This window comes from Amblyomma mixtum, chromosome 2 (genome assembly GCF_055824585.1).
Source record: "Amblyomma mixtum isolate Tamu chromosome 2, ASM5582458v1, whole genome shotgun sequence".
Classification (NCBI taxonomy): domain Eukaryota; kingdom Metazoa; phylum Arthropoda; class Arachnida; order Ixodida; family Ixodidae; genus Amblyomma; species Amblyomma mixtum.
In genome coordinates, this window is record NC_143013.1 from 193849602 (window position 1) to 193872139 (window position 22538).

A 22538-nucleotide genomic window follows, 5' to 3' on the forward strand; every position below is an offset into this window, starting at 1 on the left:
ACATCGGCACGGGGGCCGAGAGCTACACAACGCGACTGTTCTCGCACAGTGACGATCAGCGAGACACCAGCACGTCACACCATCCGACTCCACTCGTGAGCAGCACTCGACTCACGGTGGGTCGGTCACTCGGTCACTCTCTTCCAGGGTTGTCGTTGGTAACATTTTGAAAGGAGCCAAAAGTTGAGCTGTTAGTAGCCAAAAGTAGCCGTACCATTCAATCTTGGCGCCAAATTTGTAGCGTAATAGAACAGAAGTCATATTACGATAGTGACTGTTATCAAAGAACAATAACTTTTAGCACTTGAAATCAACCCAAGAAACAGAATAAAGAGCACAAAATTGTAGCCGTTTTTCTTTGTCTTGAAGGAAGAGGTGCGTTGCAAATAGATCAATTATTTAATGCTCAGAGCGGGTAGACAGCGTGACCTTCCGAGAGTAATTTTGTCACGTTCAAGCCAACAACCCAGTAGGACATTCAAGCTGTCTTAGCCTTGAAGCCGTGGATGAAACTTGAATTGTGCAATCACCATTAGGCAGTCGGGCTTCATTTTGTTGCACATACTTTTTTTTTACTGAGTTAACAGAGGGAAACACGCTCAGCATCAGAGCTGGAAACTGAAATGAGAAAATTTTGTGCTGTATTGTGCCAGGTTTGGAAAAGGACATTCGCTACAAGTGTCTCTGTACAATCCGGCCACTCTGTGCCATAAACTGAAACATGATGTTTGATCAAGTTCACGCTTATTATTTGCATTTGCCGCATTTCTGACTTCAGCTCGATGGAGGAACATATAAAAAAATGCAGCGGCAGCTTAAGTATGCCTTTACGACTCTTCGGGCTTTCTTTGTCATCAGGAATGACGGCATGCAGCCTTCGAAGTGCAAGGCATTTGGAAACCGCGGAAGGAGTTCTATCGCCATTTGTCTCAAGAACTGTAAGCAGCGCTCTATCACGCCTCCTTGGCCTAGTGAAATCTTTTCACTGGAGATGTCACCTTCTTGAGCATCGTGCCGCGCGCACATGTAAGCTCCCTACCTACCCTAACCATGCATAGAGGTGCCTCGATAACGCACCGACCCTGCCGACGAGGATACTGCGAGTTAAAAAAAAATGGCTAGTAAATGCGCCAAAATAAAGGTTCGAAGTAGCCAGAAAGTAGCCACGGAGCCAACCTGAAATTTTCATCGCCAGACAGATTTGAAAAGTAGCCAATTTGGCGCGAAATAGCCATCAACGGCAACCCTGCTCTCTTCCCAAGCTGCAGCGGTGGGGCTGGTGGCCCCTCAGAACTGGCCAATCTAAAAGGCAGCACTCGACGGCAGTCCGAAAGGACCAACCAGCGACCGCGCGGGCCAACCGCTTCAAATTTTGCCGCGCGCGGTGGCGTCCGGGTGAGAAGGAATCCGGCGCCTCGCTGTCTGGCCTCTTGCGACAGGTCCAGGCGTGTTGCTTGCAGATGCTTCTCCTTAGGACTCCGCTGCCGTACGGCGCAGCATCGTGGCTTGTCAAGAGAGCGTTAGGGCGCGTGCCTTGCGGTGCAGCACCAGGGCTTGTCAAAAGGGACGCTCGGAGGAGAAAGTTAGCGGCCGGCAGAATTGGAATCCGGGCGGGTTTCCCGGCATGACAATACCCACGGCGGGGGATTGGCCAGGGTGCGTTGCGTATACTGCACGAGTGACGTATACTGCAGAGTCGTGAAGGCAGCATCGTGAAACAGAACTTCTTCGTCTTCTCTTTAGTGGTAGTGAAAGAGTTATAGGGTTGTAGCCTGCAGTTGAATAGGGTAGACGTGCGAAACCATGTGTCTAGCCTGATAGTTTTGTATCGCTGGTTCGTCGGCACGTCTGGCGATGATAATAGACGCAGCTTATGCTGGCTATCAGGAAGTAGGACCGGAAGTGACGTACTCGATAGACTAGGGCTCCCATGCATTCGGTCTACGGAGAACTGCGATCACTTGGGAGACCAGCTTAGAAGCAAGATCGAGGTGCAGCCCATTCCGAGAAATATGCACCCCGATTATCATACGAAAATAAGAAAGACTAGGGGGGAACTCCATTAAAAGAGCATGGGGCGCGATGGAAGAGGTAATTTAGGTGGGCGCGGCAGGACCGCTCAGCGGAATGTCAACGGTAGTATGCACGAATCCGCAAGAGAAATTGCATAATGGGGCTTCAATTCGCCGCCAGGGAATCTCTCAGGCTGAGGAAGCAGCGATAGCTTTGGTGATAGTTTCTAGAAAAGACTTCTGTTTAATTACTGACTCCCAGACTGCATGTCGTAACTATACGAGAGGAATGGTTGGTAAACACGTAAACATAATACTCAGAACTAATCGAGATACAGACTTCAAATCCATAGTTATATCCACTCCAGGACACTCTGCAGATGTTGGAAATGAAGGCGCTCACGCCGCCCGGATACCCATCGTTCGCGGGAACATAATTATTCTGAACCACTATTAAGCTACAGGAATTTATTCCAACAAAAATCTAAACAGAGAGCAAGGGATCATTTTAATAAAATTGCAATCGAATACTTATATTAAGCCTGTCAAATTCAGCTATATGTTTCCAAATGCGTACGATCCGAATTGTGCTTTCTGTGGGGAAGTGGCTGACTTATACCACACGGTATGGGCATGCCAGAAAACCCCAGCTGTACAAAGAATCAATAACTCAAAAACTGAGGACAAGGAGGCGGTACGGTCCAACTCACATTCGGAAGACGAGCGTTCGCTGGTGAACCAGGCAACAGCGGCGGCAAAAGCCAATGGACTGCTGGAATGGGTGCTCACCCAACCACTTTATTATTAAACGTGTTTCTTTCTCTCTCAGGTTAAGCTCTGATTGAGATTAAGCTGATCTGATCTGTTCGCGCCACATATCGGAGTTGATGAAGACGGCGATATACAGCACGAAAGTGTGTTGCAGTTTCTTTTTTTTGCCTTTATTATATATAGGTGAATGGCAACCTCTGCCTCCGTATTCTGGGCCGATCCCCCAATGTGGGTACGTGCCATCTTTTGAAAGGCTAATCGCAACAACAATAGTACGGGCGTGATCTTCTGCGGCGGTAGTATATAGTGCTCTCCTGTAGTGCTTCGACACCTACTCGCATCAATAGATATTTATATTTATTTTATTTCTTCATGGGCCAAGGTCACCCTGAAGATCACCGCGTGAAGTAGTGCTTTAACTGTAAAACTGAAAGAGTAAAAGAAAAATCCCACAGCTCACTGACTGCATAGAGACATACATGTACCATGACGAGAAATTTTGAACCATTTTTTAGTGCTGATAAAAAAAACGATGCAGCGACAACACTGAGCCGTGGCATGGTGGAACGCCGTTTCGTGCTATACGTCTGCCATTAGCTCGTGGATCGCAATGATGAAACAGTCAAATGCTCTCGGCCTCTAGCGTCATAGGTGCTCCATTGACGGCAGCAGATTGGAGGAAAAGGACACAAAAGGGTGAGTTTTACTAGACCACACAAAACAACTGAGAATTTCTAGCGCAAAATGAAAATGCTTCAGCGGTCACGCATCTCATTTAATCACTCACGGACTGTGCCTGCGTTGTGGCTAGAAAATATGTGAAAAAAGCGCGTGATATTGTCTGGGAACGATCTCGGTCTTAACTACTACCCTAGGCGTGGTAGTCAGCCCCCACCCAAGGAAAATCGTGTGTCAGTTGCCACCCGACTCGCGTTTTCATCTCTTTGCAAGCTATCGCCACTTTTCAAACTCTTAGACGACGATTTAAGAAGGGATCCATGCAAGACAGAAGGTGGTACGGCGACGGCGTGCTATGTCTCCCGCGTCCATACAGTGACATACAAGATTCTTGTCAACAGTGTCCACATTCACATGAGGTAGTCGGCAGAGTGCGTTAAACACTCGCTGCGGCAGCACTACGGGTCCTTGTAATCGAACAGCGACGTCAATCATTGTTTTCATTTCGATAAATGTGCTTGCTACCCTGACTACAGACCATCGAAGTTCATTACACAGGAAAAGGAAAACAAAAGAGCGAAGTCTCGAAAGCCGCAGTTGTTAGAAACCACCTGCATGACTCTAGGGCATAAGCGTTGTGTCGGCGACGCTTCAATGCATCGACTCTCATTGTGAGTGATGGTGAAAGGGCACAACGGAACAGGTACACAAAACAGAATAAAGCACGCAATTTAAGAGCAGACGTTTATTGGGCCGCCGCAGGAAGCATACGCGACACGCGAGCAAATATCCTGGCGTATTTCTCACCTGTGTTTATACTTGCGGCGTGCCAAGAAACTTCGGTTCGCTGCCTACTGTCCTTTCATATCATTTTGTGTGCGTGTGTCGTTGTTTTGTTTTCCCTTTAAGCATAACCAACTTGCCGAATAATTCGCGCTGTCATTAAGACGACCACTTGATATAAAGATTACTACACGTTTCGTACGCCTGCTTCTGATCTTGTTCCAAGCTCTTATTAGGACACTGTTTGGCAGATCGCTGTTTTATTTACGGCCTAATTTGCAATCTTGCACCTGTCTGTTTTTGTTTTCACTACTTCTTTTCCCGTGGTTGTGATGTCCTCCACTGACGAGCACTCTTGTGCTTTTGGCGTGTGTCTCAAAGTAAAACTCCACACCTGCTGTAACGCTGTCCACATCCGCACGCTTCTTCCTTCCGTCCTCCCCGTTTCGCTTTCCTCGCTCAAATGTATTATTTATCTAGCTACCTGCAGGTAATGATTTCTCTCAGTGGAGGTAGTGTGATTTGCTCGCCTTAATTAACATAGTTTCAATCGATAAGTCAGCCTCTCTTGGGAGGCATTATGGTCGCGAAAGTGTTACATAATTTTTCCGTTCATTCTCGTGGCCTGTGTAAGTGAGCTTAGCGGCGTAGCTTTCTAAGTACATCGCGAACACGCCAGCGCACTCAATACCTTCCCACCTTCGCTTACAGCAGCTTCATATTTCTAGCAGTTGCAGCAACACATTCCAATTCCAACTCAATTATTTGGCCCTAGCACTCATTGCTCACATCTTCTTGTAATTACGTACCGATCTAAGTGACGTGAACGCAAAATATGCGGCGAAACCGGGCGGGTTTCGGCGCAAATGTTCTGTCACTGCGCAACCTGTCCCAGTGAGCGAGCAGCGCGGGCAGGTCAGTGGCCCGGTTGGACAGCAGTTCTAGCTACACATACTCTTTTCTATTGGCAGTCCGTGCTAACGATTAGAGAAAGAGCGACCAGGCGGGACCGAGCAGGAGTGCACGGAATAAAAGAGCCGATTGCAATACATGGGCGCTAGCGAAGTGCAAGATGGAAATGGTAAGCCTTGCCTCTTTCAATACTCGTCATCCACGGAAAACAGGCTGCTGACGCTAGTGTGGAAAATAAAAATGCAACGACTGATATCGCGCTAACAACAGAATGCGCAGTGGTTTTTCATAGGTTCCAAGGGTCAGTGGGCTAACATCGCTTGTTGTTTTGACCACTGCATTAAATAATCCCCCCCTCCCCCAAGGATATACGCACATAGAACAGCTCCGACGTGGCCGCGGCTACATTCGCTCCTTCATCGCGGGCTACTTAAGATATCATGCACCAAAGTACGCTGATTTTTTTTTTTTTCAAACAATTTTTACGTGCTTAAGCAACACTGCGGGCTACAAGATATGTATAAGTGCAAGTCTGCTCAACAACCTCACGTTCATCGGCTCCGCTGCTCGACGTCTGTAGATTTCTAACGCCCGACTCCTGGCTACTTTTCTCTTCACCTCAAATGCGCAGCTTTACCCTAGGGAAACATCTGTTACCGACTTATGCTGCCTTCGCTTTACGTGCTTTGCCCGTGCCTGTTTGCTCTTATTGCCTTGGAATAGGAGATAATTACCTCGCTTTATTTTCCTTACTTATTGCGCGGTCTTGCTCCCTCTCAATGTTACGCCGATAATTTTCCTTTCCATAGCTCGCTCTGCTATCCTCAGTTTCAGTTCAACACCTGTTGTTTGCCTCCATGTTTCCGTTTTCTAGGTGAATACTGCCACGATACAACAGTCGCACACTTTCCTCTTGAAGGATATTGGCAGCCTGCTGTCCATGAAGTGCGAGTGTCAGCCAAGTTCGCTCCAACCTAGTCTTTCTTATTGTCCTAGTCATTTCGCGCTTGTAGTCCCGACATGCGGCCTCTGCTTATTCTCAGCAGGCGTATTCCCTCGCCACTTTCAATGCTTCGCTGACTATTGCAAACTGTTGTTTCCTTCCAAAGCTGTCCAGCTTTATTTTTGTCCATTTTAAATTTCGGCCCCACCTTTCTGCTTTGCCTCTCAAGCTCCTCCGTCATGTTAACCAGTTCGTCCCGAGACTTACTTCGCACTCTGCAATTCGCCCAGTGAGTGACTTCGCAGGGCAATGTAATCAGTATATCGGAGACTGCCATAGTCGGATTCAAATCAAAGACAAACCGGCAAAGATACCTCAAAGGAGGCTCCCCAGCCAATGGCATCGGCTGTTTGTCGTGACGTCACGATTAATCCTGTAACAGGAGATTCCAGGTGGCTGACGGGTGCCTCCGTGAAATATACCTAACCACAATGAAACCAAATCGGTAGACACTATCGGCAGGAGGGCCGCCAGCCAGTGGTGTGAAACTCTCGGCAGTGTATTCATTTTATTTTGCCTTTGAGCACAGGTGACCACCACGCATTCAGTTATTTCGCCGTGAAATACAATTTTCTTAAACACCAATGGCACAATGTATTTACTCAAGTATTAACTCATTCATGTGAAACGCGGCTGAGGCTGAGACATATGTACAAATGCGGTGACGCGAAGAGCTTCTGTTTATAGGAAACTGTTTTCCGATGTTAATGCTTGTTGTGTTACCCTAAACCACAGGAACGCAAAATGGACGTTATAAATTCGTAATTTAATTCGGACTGGCAGGAAAGACCATTATTTTGTAGCACCACTTTAGTCCAATACAACTCAAGAAAAAAGCGGAAAATACCTCTCAGAGGAGCCCCTCCAGCCAATACCGTCGGCTAATTTTCCTCCTTGCCCGACTCTCCCCTTTGACACATTTCCTTAGACTTACTAGCGTAAATTTGCAGGGGGGGGGAGGGCAGATGAATAGGGAACAACCACGATTTAATCGGATTAATAGCGGCGTCATGAAAATCGGTTGATTGCAATGGCTGCAGAGTCTCTTTTGAGGGACATCAGTCACTTCGTTCTTGAGTTGTATCAGAGTGCAGCGCAAAGAATTTTGCCAGACAAGGCTCGTAGTTGTGACTGCTTAATGACAAATTTTCTTCCGAACTCCAAGGAAACTAAGAGACACACTTCTTATACGAAAGAGCAGCGTTTTATCATTGTTGACTGTGTGGTTTTTGATTCTTGAAAAAAATTTTTTTCCTTGAGCGGCATTAGTTAGTACAGACATAAAAAGAAAATATTATATCGTAAACTGATTTCGTAACTGCATGTCATATATTTCACCGAATTATCAAGAAGTGCAAGATAACTCGCTGTAATTTTAAACAGCTAGGTTCAAGGACACCATCTTGGAACGCCACCTGTATTACTTTAGTGGGCGAAGCTTTGCTCTCAAACGTCACATTTTTCTATGCATAAAGCAGATAGCTAGGAGCTAAAAATCTACATGGAAATGATCCCTTTAATCAATAGATTTCAAGTTTACAAAGCTGTCAGCTTCCTCTCACAACAGTTCTCGGATGCAATAGTATTTTTTTCTTTTGATTTCATTTGATTGATTTATTAGGGTTTAACGTGACAAAGCGCCTGAGGCTAAGAGGGACGCCGTAGTGAAAGGCTCGGAAAATTTCGGCCACCTGGGGTTCTTTAATGTGCACTTACAGTACACGGCCTCTGGAGTTTCCAGCACAGTACCTTATTTAAGGCCATCCAGCGCCTCCAAAAAAAGTAAATACGCCACACGTCCATAACAAGAATTCTAAAGCTTCAGAAGTGAGCTCGTTTTAGTCCCCCAAACATATCCAAGGGCATAGACAAGGCAAGGTGCTGACTCCTGGAGTAATGGAATTACTTGCGTGTTGGATGCGGCACCGTCGCCAGCTGTAAATCGGAAGCGTTACGCGCTCAATGGAGTGAGACGTTTCCTCGGGGGAATTTCACTACTCCGTCTTGCATCGCCCTCCGACGGAATGCTGTGCGAGGGCAAGCTGCCTTGGTACCAGCAGGCTGTGCTCTGGTGCCTCCAGCTGGGTTCCATTCCACGGCACGTCGCCGTCATGCCTGACGGCAGCAGGCGTTTCGCCAAACGTACGGGCACCGACCTGCGCCGCACTTATGACTTGGGGACTCGACTGTATGAGCGGGTAAGCAGTACTTAACAGCGCTACTGTGGAATTCCTGAATTTGAGATAAATGTATTGATAAACCTGTAGCCTGCTCGAGAACAATAAGGAGTGCCGTTCTTGCTACATCAAGGTCGTTTCGAACCATCTTGCCCGCAAGCGACAAAATATCTGTACGGGAACTTTAACACTCTGTGCCTCTATCCCGACGTGCTGTATGCCGCAGGATAAAATGAAGAAGCAAAATTCTGGGCTCTAGAAGAGGATCAGCGTTTGATCACCTCTGCCGCCTCTTCAGCAGCGCTAGTCGCGAAGTCTTGCTCTTCAAGTGTTTGTGAATTAATTTGATCCAGGGCTGTACTGCATGCGAATAGCGGTTGTTTTTTTTATTTCAGTTAATGCTGAACCAGTGAAACAAACCGACAACGTACAAAGACTGTTAATGCTTTGAAACAAACAAGGGGTGCATTTCCCATCAGAGCAAAGGCACCGACGAGGGCCTTAACACGCATGGACTAGAAGCCGACATGCATCGCCGAAACTTCCGTCAGTCTCCTACGAACGACGACATTCGCCGTTCTCGAGCTTCTTTGATTGTTCATAATTTTGGCGTGGCATTTCTTGTTGATGTTTTCTGCTCGCTTTTGAATTCCATCACTACTTTCAGGAAGAGGGGCCATTAAATAAATTCTGAAAAAGCGTATTTGCACACACCTTCAGGTATCGTGTATATTTTGCACGTAAAAAGTACTAGGTTCGTAGACACTGAACACGAAACAATCCCTACTGCCCGCTGCAAAAAGCATTCTAACTCGCCGCGTATGGTCAGTTCCTAAGTGTAATTATGGTTCTTTAGAACAATATTCTTGTGGAGCACCGCACCTTCCTTCGGCTAGCTTCACTATGCGCCCTGAATAAGTAAGGCAGCTAAAAAATGAAGAATAGCAGCAGGCAGGAGTCCTCTTTGGCCTATTTAAGAACATATTCAATAGTGCCATCTGAGTAACATAAATTAAACCTGGAAACATGCGTACCGGAAGGAAGGCAAAGCATAGACGGTTTACGGAGCAAGCAAATTAAAAAACGAAAAATAGAATGTTCGAGCCTGGAAAAAAGAACACACTCTGCAGAGCAATTATGTCCAGGCAGTGCAGGCCACTGACGGATTGAGGTTACGTCTCGGCATTTTGTACAAAACGTGGTTTCGGCATCTGGTAATGTAGATGGAGAAAGAACGAGAGATGAAGGAAAGGTTAGCCGGGAGGAGGCCGCGGCTTACTGCCCTGCGCTGGGAAGGAATGGAGATGTAAAGGTGACAAGAGTGAAGAGACATAAGATTTAAGTGAAAAGAACAAAGATTTCAGATAGTCGGATGAGATCAGGTAGTTCGCGGGAGAAAAGTGGCCGAAGCTGGCAGAGAACAGAGTTGATTAGAGTAATATGGGACAGGCCTATGTCCCGCAGTAGGCTTTGGATTGTATTGGATTCGATATGGGGCCTATGCGTTTGTAACGGGCGGACATTAAAGAAAAGTCTTAGCCAAGTTTGAGACGCAACGGCGGAGGCATTTAAGCCTATTCCAGTTTGGCGGTGTTTGGAGTTTCGACCGCCTGGCCTTAGGAATGGCTTCGTGTTCCGTCACGTCACTGCTGCCAGCCGCACGGCCGCCTGTTGAATGTCCAGAGTCGAGTCACGCTGGTGACGATGATGATGGTCGGGGTCTGAGTGCACAGAAAAGGCCTGTACCATGCTCTGGACTGTTTTGATCCCCGCCCGCTTAAAAACATCATTTTCTGACGGTGGCCGCAGCGATCGTTGTTTCCGAAGGAAACCCAAGCACTGCTTAGTTTCCTAAGGAAATCGCACCTGTGCGTTAGGCTATGGGGTTATGAAGATTTCCCCAATACTCAACAGCCACACCACTGCCGCTTTGAGCAGTTTCTTCGGCATGGTGACTACGGTTTGTCATTAGGCAGCCTGTCTACGGGGTGCGATCTGAGGCAGCAACACGAGGCGACATAAATTGGCTCGGTCGAGTCCATCGTGCAATATTGTGGCAAGCCTCGAAGGCAGAGTAAAAGCAATATCATGACGTGTATCCATAATTTAGCACATATTAATATCGCACAAGACTAACTCTTTGCGTCCAACGCGCCTATCCTTCCTACTATTATTTACTTTGCTCTTATCCCCCCCGCGTATTACTAGATGTGTCGCTGGTGCCTGAGTACCGGCGTCCAGCGAGTGACGGGGTTCTTCTTGGCAGCACAACACCTGCAGCGCAGCACGCTCGAGAAGGCCGCCCTCCTGTCCGGGGTCGTCGACACCTGGATGGAGAGCCTGCAGAACCTGTGAGGCACACGCATTGAATGACGCGCGGAGCGACCCCGTGCGCGCTCCCCGCACGTCATCCCAACACAACCGCGTGGCCAGCGATGACCGAGAACAGAAGGAAACATTTTCAGACACCGACAAAGAAAAGAACAACTGCTCGACACTTCGCATTCTGGCAGTCCATGGCTGTTGTGGCGCCTTTTAGCGGCTAAAAATAGTAATTATTTCATTTCAATGAGCGATGGCAGAGACTGTGGGTGCAAGCCATTCGAAAAGAAAACGATGCGATTCAAGTCCGAACAGTATTTAGAAGGCTGGCAGCAGCGGCACTAAATATTCACGATAGTTCACATTTATGCGAGATATTCAAAGAGCTAAGCGTCAGCAGACAGGAAGGAGCATTCCACGTAACGTAATTATTTTCATTCGGTCTTGAAAACAATTTTTGGTAAAATCCTCGCGAAGTACTCGCACAGACGTTTTTGGCAAATGAATACTTGGTCTATGGAAGCAATTTAATAGAGTTGACAAATGAGTTTGGTAGCTTCTACTCACAATAATTTGCGAAGGCAGTGACAGCCTTTCCTTCTTTCGTGAGACGTGTTTTATACGGATGCGTGTTTTCTTCCAAATTAGATAATTCATGAAGGTGCTTTTGGTTTTCCTTTAACACGCGTATAAAAATGTCCAGACTCGGCTCACACGTGTAGATTAGTCGCCCTTAGTACATTTTCATTCACGTAAGCTCCTCCTTGAGGATATGACTCGATAGCGTTAACGACTTAATGTCCATATATGCGCAATCAGTCATTCTCAACTTTCAATTCATACGCTCCTGAGAGTCCTCATATCACTCCTTGCGCAATAGTGCAGCGGTTAAGGGATGCATCACTGCCCTGCCATGGCAGGTGCTGCCACTTTTGGGTCCTGTGCGTCCCAAATTGCTCTTCCCGAGCAACCTCTCGCGATAAACCATTAATATAACTTCCACCTACTAGGGTGGTTAGTTCGCTCACAATACGTTGGGTACGATCTGAAGACCCCACAAGGTCACGTGACCTAGCTTGTCTATCTAAGTTGCTTCTCCGGGGGTGGCTGCAAAGCCACATTTCGCACCCTGTTTATCCCTCGCAACTCCGACAACACCAGTACCGGATTTTCTGAGTAAAGGGACCCTTATACATATTGATTTATACAAATTACAGTGGCTCATACCAAGAATTAATCAATTTTTTCCTAAATGTTACGACCTTACAGCGGCGTAGTTACTCATTAACATCCGCCTTGGTGCGTTCATACGACTACAATGGGAAGGATAAAACAAAGGCTTTTTCAGAAACTTGGTAGCTGAATACAGATTCTTTCTAGCGGAACCTGGAACCAGAGCCTGTTTTCGGCAAATTGTTCTGCCTTTCATTCATTCTGCAATCATTCATCCAGTACTCAGTCATGAGTCGGAAGCCTATGAGGCCAGTAAAATTTCTTTAAGTGAGACTGAGTAGCGTGCAGCCAGCGGTTCAAAAAAAAATTGTAAATGTAACTTTAGCCTTGTTGTAAAGCCCAAGGAATCAGTTCATTGAATTCTGCTTGAAATAAGATGAAACAATACTAATACGCGCATACTAACGCTTTTAAATTTTCTTTTTTCCCGAAAACTATTGACGAATGGAACGCCCTGCCTCTACAAGTGATATCGGCTGTTGATTTTGACAACGCACTTTGTGCGGTATTTTAGATTGTATATGTGCTACAATACAACAGTTTATATGTGCTACACTGTTGTGTGAATGTGTTTTTCTGCCCTCCCTGCCTGGACCCAAATGAGGGTCCGCAGTATTGTGAAAATAAATAAATAAAACAAAAATCAGGTGCGACCAACTGCTATAATGCGTGATATGAATGGGCGGCTGACTACGAGATAGCGATAATGTCATCTTGACGAAGGCCTGTCGCATATCTCTCTAATTAACCATAAGCTACTTGTATTGTATAACTATGTAATTTAAGCGCTACTGACGGGATCACAGAATTCTGGAAAGCTTCTGCAGTGACAGACAGAGTGACGGCAGCTGGCGCATGGGAAGAACTCAGAATTACGGGCGAAAGGGCTTTTATTTCAGCACACTCATGTCGAGTGGAAGCGATGGGATCATGATGAGCAGTTCACAATTGTTAATGTTCGTGAAAGAAAAACGATGTTTTTCGTTGATAATTTAGTCCTTCTTTCGTCTTTAGTGGCGCCGTTCCTTAATTGGTGAGTGATAAAGGCGAGCCCAAATCATAAGCTTTGGGCATTACCTTTGTGTCGTATTGCAGGGGCAAGGTGACAACTCTTGGTTTGGAACTGCGAACTGTTGGTGCACTGGAAATGCTTCCGGCGGAGTTTGCGCAACGGCTGGCCACGTTAGAGATCGTCACTTCTGGCGGAATCAGGCTTGTGTTATCGTTTTCTTGTGTGCCTGTGTGTGGTATCACGAATAGCGTCGAACCTTGCCTGTGAGGACTGTGGCCAGGACGAAGGTCGCTACACTATTTTCTGGTTTTTTTTTACTGCAACAGTACGGAACAGTACATTTCGGATAATGGCCTTGTCAGCACACTTATGAAACAGTCACCCTCTAAGTAAAGATAGCATGAGGAGAACCCGAGAGCCAAACGTGAGTGTGAGAGCCCCTTTTTACGCTGTCCGCAGACACGGCCATGTTTTAAAATGGTCCAGGATGTAGGTGGCTTTAAGGGCAAACTGAAATTCACAATACTCGTTGACATATTAAAAGCCGCTATTTGGCTGCTGAGTCAAGTGCCTCATAAGCAACCAATAGGAAAATGCAACATTAGTTATTAACTTACATAATACCATAGAAAAACAGGACTGAACCGTTATAATGTTGTCCTGCAACCATTGCCGCAGATGTTTTATGACCAGTGATGAAGGTCCTGGAAGGTCCACACTGAAACCCGAATTGGGTAGGTAGAAACGGAAAACTTCGCAATAGAAGGCAGGGAATTTATTAAAATTTTAACCACCCCTTGTGTCTTGGACAGGCGTCTAGGTTGCCTTTCCTATTCGCTCTGCCACTAGGGTGCCTCCTAATTCTTCAATTCTCTTATTGCACCGTTTGGGTAACGTTTGCACAGACCACATCGAAAGAGCTAAGCTACAGGTGAACAAGTGGTTCTGCTCTTATCCATTTCGTTCAAAGCACTTCTTTTCTCTTTTAAGCGCCCAACATCACTTCTATATAGCTGTATTTTGCCCTCAAAATGAATTTCTCGAAGCGTAAGCTTTCTTAATATCTTCTTGCTCTGCTTCCCCTAGTACCAAACGCTAGTTTCTTTTGTAGGGACATCAATTACGTGCACAATCTGCAAAAAAAATTATGCAGTATAAAATTTCACGCGCAAAGAACTTTTATAGAATTGGTAAGAAAGAAATAATTTCGAAGAAAGAACTTTCGCGTGGTGTGTATTTTTTTTAATGAATGTAAGTATACACTCAATATATAAAACCCTGTAATGGAACCCAATATCAACTACAAGCTTTTTAAACAGGCTTTTAAGCTTAATAAAATGTGCTTTGTAAGCAAAACACTCAAAGATTCGCAGCTAAACATAACACTGGAGGCACTCCGCACTATAGTTTATTAGTACGCTTCTGCACTGGGGTATTTATTATGTCAAAGATATTGCCTAAGTGGAATGCACTCAGCGAGTTTCTGGTCGATTATTTTATCCCACTATTTATCCTCTTTTTTCTTGGCCGATATACTATAGAGACTACATCAGGAGCCTCTTTGTATACGCCTAAATACTGCACAAATAAAACTGCACCGCTTGGCCGGTGGCAATAAAAGCAGTTTGTAGCGCAAAACTTGCCTTTCTTTCGTGCAACACAATTCTGCTAAAAAAAGTCACTTTCGTTTTATTCGCCCGTACTTTGTGAGCGCCAAGCTTTCCAGGAAGTATTTTCTTCCTCTCCCAATTTAAGAGTGTACCCATCTGTCTGTGGTGGTTTTTGTGTTTTAGTATGAATTCCTTTGTTAATTTATTGATGTCGCCAGATGTACCCCTATCCTGCTTAGGCAACTTCATGCCTGTAGAATTTCTAATAAACAAATAAACATGAACGAGCAGCTTTTGGTAGCAGAGAAACCTTCACGCGGTTCGACAATGCGTACCTTCATACGCAAGGCAGATTTCACGGAGATCTGCATGCTACAACTTTCCAGTGGGAGCCGTTTCCTACGTCAGATGCTCCACTTAATATGACACTTACCCTGGCATGCACAGACCGAACCACGGAAAACATCACGCCACAGACAAGCCAAAAGGACCCGCATAATACTGTCGCAGGCGATGTAGGCCACGCTTTTGTCCTCTTCCGTGTCCCCTAACTGCTTGGTTCAGGCCGCATATTCAAGTGAAAAGCTGATACTTTACCGCTGGGACGTGCCATCGAAGTATGCCATTGCATCAGCAGTTTCAGTAGCTGAAGGGGTGTTGACTGTCTCCGGACAGGGAACTGTCCCTTCAGTTCACAACAACGCAGCTTCTGCTCCTGCAGGGCGGAACACAGCCGGCACGAGGCCCTCCCAGTCTTCTCGACCTCAGTCGATTCAAATTCACAGAGTTATGAGCATCCTCAAAAGTACGGGTGATTTTTCGAGTGGCGGGAGCCCTGGGCCTTCTCTGTCACCATCCAATGTGGCATGTTTCACGGAGAAAGATGGCACCCAAGAAAGCATCACACTCCAGATTCCTTGAGACAATACGAACAATCTGTTCACAAGAGAAATAAGCCTGTTCAGAAAAACACACACAAAACATACCAGAACACTGACAACAATTCCAGTAAGAACTCGGAGAATGAAACTCGGGTGCGCCTCACCGGTTTATTGCCTTAAGGTGTGTGCAGTGCACAAGTGGTTTGGTACGGTACTAAAAGAAATGCAAAGTGCAGGGTAACTCGGAGAGTTGTGTAGGGCGTTTGAGTAACAAGTTCGCTGGTTTTCTTTTCCTGCAGGAGGCGAAAACCCCTGACAATCACCATCGACAGCACGAAAAGGCACATGGAGCAAGTAGCACTCGTTCTCGCGAAAGCCTTGAAAAACGGGATTATTTTTCAAGAGTGAGTTCTCTGCATCTGTAGCACTCTAGGGCCAGTAGGTGCGTTAACTTCGAATAAAGTAGAAGAACGATATTTGGGCTGCGAAATGTTTGGTATTACTCGCGTATGTTCTCTCAGTGAATTAAACCTCATCAGTACGAGACCAGCTCCGTTTAGCACTTTGTTCCAGAGCTCCTTTCCGTGTGAGCGCTATGATTTTGGTGAGGCCATTATGAAATGTGTTGGCTGGACCAGCCCTTCTTTACTGCCCTCGACGCTGAAACGAGGCAACGATATGTTCACCGTGATGACATGGGACGTTCAGCTTCCATTCGAAGTATTTATAACTCGCGCTGGTAACGCATGTACTCTTCGAGTTTTCTTAATTGAATTCAAAATATCGGCTTCGCCAAAGACTACAACCTCATTGTGTTCCGGTTTATACGTGAGCTTTTCCGCGGAGTCAACATAGCCTCACAGCAACGGTCAACGGCAGCGCCTACACTGAATGGAGCATAAGAGAGAGCATAACAACAGAGCTTCGACCCTTTATTTGTTCCGTCCCATGCAATCACTTTTTACATCATCAGTAATGTACCAAACATTCCCACTTTCACTCTTGGTACAGATGTTTGCTGGATTGGATTGGAAAACGTTTATTGTCAGCACTGAGCCCTAGTGGGCATTATACTAGGTGGCTTCGAGCCCATGGCTCTTGGCGACCTTGTGAGCCCACTCAGTGGCCCGGACTTGTGTCAACGGGTCTGAGCTGGCCAGTATAGCCTCCCACCGCTCTAGAGAAGGGACTGGTAGTAGGTCCGCCGGTGGCGGCGCCTTTTTGCAGCTCCATAAAATGTGGTCATATCCGGCTATCTCGCCGCATTGTTTGCAAGTAGCGTTGTATTGTGTTGGATACATGTGTGCTAGTCTCGACGGGCTAAAGAAGGCTCGCGTCTGGAGCCGACGCCACGTTACCTCCTGGCTTTTGTCGAGCTTTTTGTCTGGTGGCGGATAGATCCTCCTTTCCAGTTTAAACTGATTGGTGTATTCGTGAAATGATATGAATGCATCTCTCGTGAAATTTGGGGACTCGACCCGGCTCACTGCTCGGCTGACATAACCTCGAGCTATACTGTGAGCCAACTCGTTTCCCCTGTTCCCCGAGTGTGCCGGCACCCATATTAGTTCCACCTCTCTTTGGTCCCAGTCTTTATGTCTTAATATTCGTTCTGCCTCCTGGGAGATCATACCCCGCGCAAAATTGTTGATAGCCACCTTGGAGTCTCTAATTATGGTGACTGCTTTGGTGCTGGCCATTGCCATGGCGATAGCCGCCTCCTCCGCTGTCCCTGAATTTTTTGTTTTGACCGAACCGGCCGTTAATGTTTCACCCGAGTCGTTCACGGCCACGACCACAAAGGAGTCGCCTCCTTCGTATTCCGCCGCGTCTACATAGGTTGTGTGTTCCGAGCCTTCGAGCTTGGCTTGAAGGGCCTTTGCTCTGGCTCTCCTCCTGCCTTCGTGAAAAGCAGGGTGCATGTTTTTTGGAAGTGGTATAATAGTGAGTCATTTTCTAACTTTGGTCTGTAATTTTGCCTGCGCGTTTCTTTCCGGAATTTTATCATGTAATCCTAGGTTGCTCAGGATCTTTCTCCCCGGGGGTGAGGTCGCAAGCCTCCTTAGTTGCGCAAATATATGTGCCTCGCATAGTTCCGTGGTGGTGTTGTAGATCCCCAGTTTAAGAAGTCTTTCCGTAGGAGTGCAGTGGGGCAGCCCCAATGCTGCTTTATATGCCTGCCTTATGATCCCATCTATTTTGTTCTGTTCCGCCAGCCCTAGCTTGAGGTAGGGAACGGCGTAAACTATTCTGCTTATCACGAAAGCCTGAACCATTCGGCAGAGATCTTTCTCTTTGACTCCCCGTCTTTTGTAAGCTATTCGCCTTATGAGCCTGGTTGTCATGTTAATTGTGGACTTCAGCCTGTTTATTGTCTCTGTGTTCTTTCTATTGTCCTGTATTATAAGCCCTAGGACCCTGATTTTGTCAACTCTGGCTACCGGAGTCCCATTTACCAGTACGTGAATGTCTCCTGCGTTGGTATCGCGTTTGCTAGCCCCCCGGATCACCAGAAGTTAGGATTTGCTTGGCGAGCATTTTAGTCCTGCCCATTCCGCGTATTCCTGGACAATATCGATCGCGTGTTGGAGATTTTGTTCTATTTCCCCATCATTTCCTGTATGCGTCCATATTGTTATGTCATCCGCATATAGCGTATGGTTTATACCTTCGACAGTCTTCAATAGCGGCGGTAGGTTCTTCTGGAAAACCAGGTGCTGATCCTGGCAACACAGTTGTTGAGACCTCCACTAAGTTTTGATGCTCGGCCCCTATGCTGAAAGTAATAATAGATTAACAATATTTGCTCACACGGGAGAAATGTTGAATTACGCACTGTGTTCACTCCACTAGCGGCACGAGACGAAACCTTAAATTTATTTTCTCCTGCAGACCAAACATATTATTCGTGCGCACTGGAAGAAACCCGATACGTATAGGAGTCACAGTCGGTGGCCGTTTTCAATTTGTTTCTTTTTCTTGGACCCCGAGGCGATATCTGTGATCACCGCCTGCAGTGACATCACAGCGGAGTTGATCGAAGGCTGCCTCGGTGTGGTCGAGTGCCCTGAGGTGAACATGCTGTTCCGATGCGCGGGTCCGCGCTTCAGCGATTTTGTCGTGCCGCAGTGCAGCTACGCCTACCTGCACATGGAGTCAAAAACATGGGAAGACATTACGCTGTGGGACTGGATGTGGGCAGTCCTCCTCATCCAGCTACAATGGTCTTTTATTAAGGTAAAATTCTTACGGTAAAGCTGATTATTTCTTGCGGCGCAAATGCTTGACGCCGAGCGTTCGGGCTGGTGTTATAACAGTTTTTGAAACGCGGCTTTCATGTGTCTCAGTCCTGCTTGCCTAGGGCCCCAGTGATAGTGCTCTTAGCTAATAAGGCAGTGCAAATCCAGGGGAGCTATGCCGTAGCAGGGGTCTGCCTGTTAGCAAACCGCTCTTCCCGTTTCATTCGCTAAAAAGTAACACATTATGTATTTCGTGTTGGACAGAAAGCAGTGCGCTTCATTTCTAAAAAAATATTGAAGAAATTATTGCTACGGCTGAATTAAAACATCCGGCTAGAGCCATCACTGGTAGGCGATCTGATCTGGCGATCTGGCGATCTGGTAGGCGGTGTGTGTGTGTGTGTGCATGCGTGCGTGCGTGCGTGCGTGCGTGCGTGCGTGCGTGTGTGTGTGTGTGTGTGTGTGTGTGTGTGTGTGTGTGTGTGTGTGTGTGTGTGTGTGTGTGTGTGTGTGTGTGTGTGTGTGTGTGTGTGTGTGAGAGAGAGAGAGAGAGAGAGAGGGGGGTTAGAATTTTTCTAAGTGCACAAGCTTCTCAACTTTGGAAGCAGGTCGGAGGTAAAACAAAAAAGTTTCAATATTACCTCTCTTAGTGATTTTCAACTTTAGTTTTCTAAGAGGAAAACTTGAGCAAAATATGGCGTAATCAAGCAGCGCACGTTTCCCGCGTGCAAGCAGAAAGTCATATGAGCACTACTTGCCTGGGCTTTAAGACCCTTTGCGAATGCTGACACCTATAGCAAGCGAGGTCTTGACGCTAGTGCGCTTTTGTAGAGCTCGTGACATAGCTAGCCAAGTTCTATGAAAACTTGTCTGACTTCTTATTTCTTAAAGAAACACCGTACTGTAAGACCTTCTTGAAACAGCCAATCTTTCGTTCTCGGCGAACAGAAATCATTATTCTGGACTTAAGTTTTTCTAATCAAGATATTAAGCAGTACTTTCAGTTCGACGTAACAGAACCGTCTTTCTCTTACGCTTAAGCGACCCGGCCGAGACATCGGCTAAATGTAATTCTATTTTTTGCTTTAGTTTCCACTGGTAACAACTGCTTCAACTACTCATTTTTCCTTCGCCCTATACTCCCCTGCCTTTGCCTAAATAACAGAGTTCGCTGCACCGACATTAACCTTGTAGTCATCATCATATTTTGAGAGTGATAGAATTGCTGTGTTAACTTCGTCCTAATTTTAATTACTAACACAGTGTACATAAATCTCTGCTTTGTACATTTTTTTTTAACAAAAATTGCAACCTCAGCCCTTCAACGAATTATAAACGCACCAGAACTTTTGAATGATGCGCGTTTTTGTAATAATCATATGCAAATAAATCAAAATAAGAGGAAAGTTGGTTATTGATTACTGCTAAGGAATCTACTTATGCACTGATGTTAAACTCATTGGATGCATAGGTATACTAGAGTGTTAGGATTCAAATTTAATATCTTGAGGCCATCAATAACAGTTCGACGGTACTCGCTTTCGCTTGTCGTCGTTTTCAGCAACATCTCACCGAATTATATGTTGTCTGGTAGTGATGTAGACAGAGCCTTGGTTAATAAATACACTAGCACTCTCTGTACTTTGATAAACCAGTGTAACTTATCTAAAGCTACAGGCCCGCGATGGACTTCGACATGGTCATCTTTGTCAGCAGATCATTTCTTTCGTGAAGATCTATTATGATCTAGTACTGTTGAGTAAGGGCTGCGGTTTGGGACTGATATCTACTCTTTTATTTCCCTTCATTTCTCACTCAACCCCAGGCCGTGAAGAACAGCCACTACCGGCGTCTGAAGCCTGAGGCGCATACGCAGAATGTTCCTCGACTCCTTCGGCACCGAAAGATCTTGATGCAGATTGAAGCATCGAGAATGTCGCATATAGCGGCGCTGTCCTCGGAATCAAAAAGTCTATTGTTTTCGTGTCACGATTGAAGTTTGTATCTCAAACCAGGACCGTGGCCTGTGGAAACTGTGCCACCTTTAAACTGTGATTATTAATAAACAGCAATAGGGAAGATTTTAGATTGGCGCATAAAGAAACAATAAATCGAACTATATTCCTCCAGTTGGAGAAAGAACCGAAAACACTGAATGAACAACACCCTCTCAAAGAACCGCACAGCCCGTCCACGCCCCAAGGTCCTGCGGGCCACGTGACTCTGCTCAGCATATACAGCGCAATGTCCTCTTTTAAACACCACAGACTAGGATTACGTTCATTGATCAGTAGTGACGTCACTAACTTTTCTGTTACATCAAACTTACTATGAAAAAAGCCGTCACCACCGTAATCAGCAGAACACTCCCTGATGCAGCTATTGCCGTAATATAAAGTGATTCTAATAAGAAAGGTTCTGCAAATGACGCCTTTTTTTTCCACCAATTTGATGGCTCCGCTCATCAGAAAACGTGGTTTACAACCCGATTATCTCTAGCATCAATGTAAAATAACAGAGTACTGCCTTAATCCTCGTTATTGGGAACACGGGAACGCGTGGCCGTGGATAGTAGTACGTGTCAGATTTGTAATGCGCTGATAGTACGAGAGGCCACGAGCACCCGTATTCACGCTAATTGTCAGCCAGGGCTTGGCAAGATACTTCAGAAAAGTATGTTCGCTCCCAATACGATATACAGAACCGAAAGAGATTTCCGGTAACGATATTCGATACTGTTTACTCGATACTTCGATAAATCGGCAAATCGTCAGTATTAACAGAACTAGTAATCTGATTAGCTAAGTTGATAAATTTTTTCGTTATTTCAAGAATCCTTACTGTAATCTGTACAACGCATTAGTCTTGAAAGGGTTGAGTCTAATCCAGTCGCAAAGATTTCTTTGTAAGCCCCACTCTAGGTGCAGCTGGTTTATTGGACCGAAACAATGGTAACGTTCAAACGATCACTTCTATAAGCGTTTAGTAAATTCTTTTTTTTTAAGCTAGCAGTCTTCAAACCCGTCATACGAAGAACTTTCAAACTTCTGTTGCTTTTCTTTTCTTACTGCAGCGTTTAACATGTTGCCTCTCTCTTTGCCCTGTGCAAAAAGGTGCAAGCTGAGTACACTTGGGAAAGCCAAATGGTTTATTCCCCAGCACTGTTTTTAGCAGACATTTGACGTTGAGCATTCGGCTGTAAAAGATAGAAGGAAAACTCAGAAAATAAAAAGGCTGTGAAGGTTTTGACGCGATATCACTTGGCTGTGGTCATGCAGTTCACTGATTCTGTGATGACTTCTGTTATGAAGCCATCAGGGTCGCGTGACCCCAGTTGATCAATCAGAGAGCTTCCGCGAAATTTGAAGTTTCCTATTGTTCGAGAGAGATCACGTCACCCTCTGACGTCACACAACCTCTCCACCTCACCAGGTCGCGTGATTTTCTGACGTCACCACAACCTGCCCACCGGGTTGTGATCAAACTGCCCAAAGTTGCCATGTTCAATTCAGTTGCGACCTGCCCACCGTGGCGCTGCGCAAGGGCCTGAACGGGATTTCGGGAAGAGCAACTTTGGACTCACAGGCGCCACCGGCGGCTTTCCTTGAAACAGCACCGGCGGCGGAGGCAGTGGTGTATCGCTTTGGTTCAGCACCACCGCACCAGTAGGGGTAGGAGGCCTCCACGCAATCTATGTACAGAATGACCGCATCAGCGAAGTGATACGCAAAGAGAAGTACAGGCCACTGAAGGGACCCATTAGCCCTATTGCGTCATACCCTTCAGGCAGAGCTTACGTGTCCCCTCAGGTTTTCAAGAAAACGCGTTTTGTCAACGATTAACAGTGAAGCAGGTCGCAAAAATGGCTGGAGGATCATGGCGGCGTAGTTAAGTTTTCAGGTGGT

General features: G+C 46.1%; 1 protein-coding gene across 1 annotated transcript; it reads left to right on the top strand.

Annotated features, from left to right (window-relative positions):
- The first annotated feature begins 8183 nt into the window (after positions 1-8183).
- Positions 8184-22302, top strand: LOC149361969 (dehydrodolichyl diphosphate synthase complex subunit DHDDS-like). The gene is made up of 6 exons (XM_089568198.1): positions 8184-8357; positions 10545-10687; positions 12987-13103; positions 15694-15798; positions 18412-18618; positions 22146-22302. The coding sequence occupies exons 1-6, from the start codon at positions 8184-8186 to the stop codon at positions 22300-22302; spliced, it is 903 nt and encodes a 300-aa protein (XP_089424324.1).
- The last annotated feature ends 236 nt before the right edge of the window (positions 22303-22538 follow it).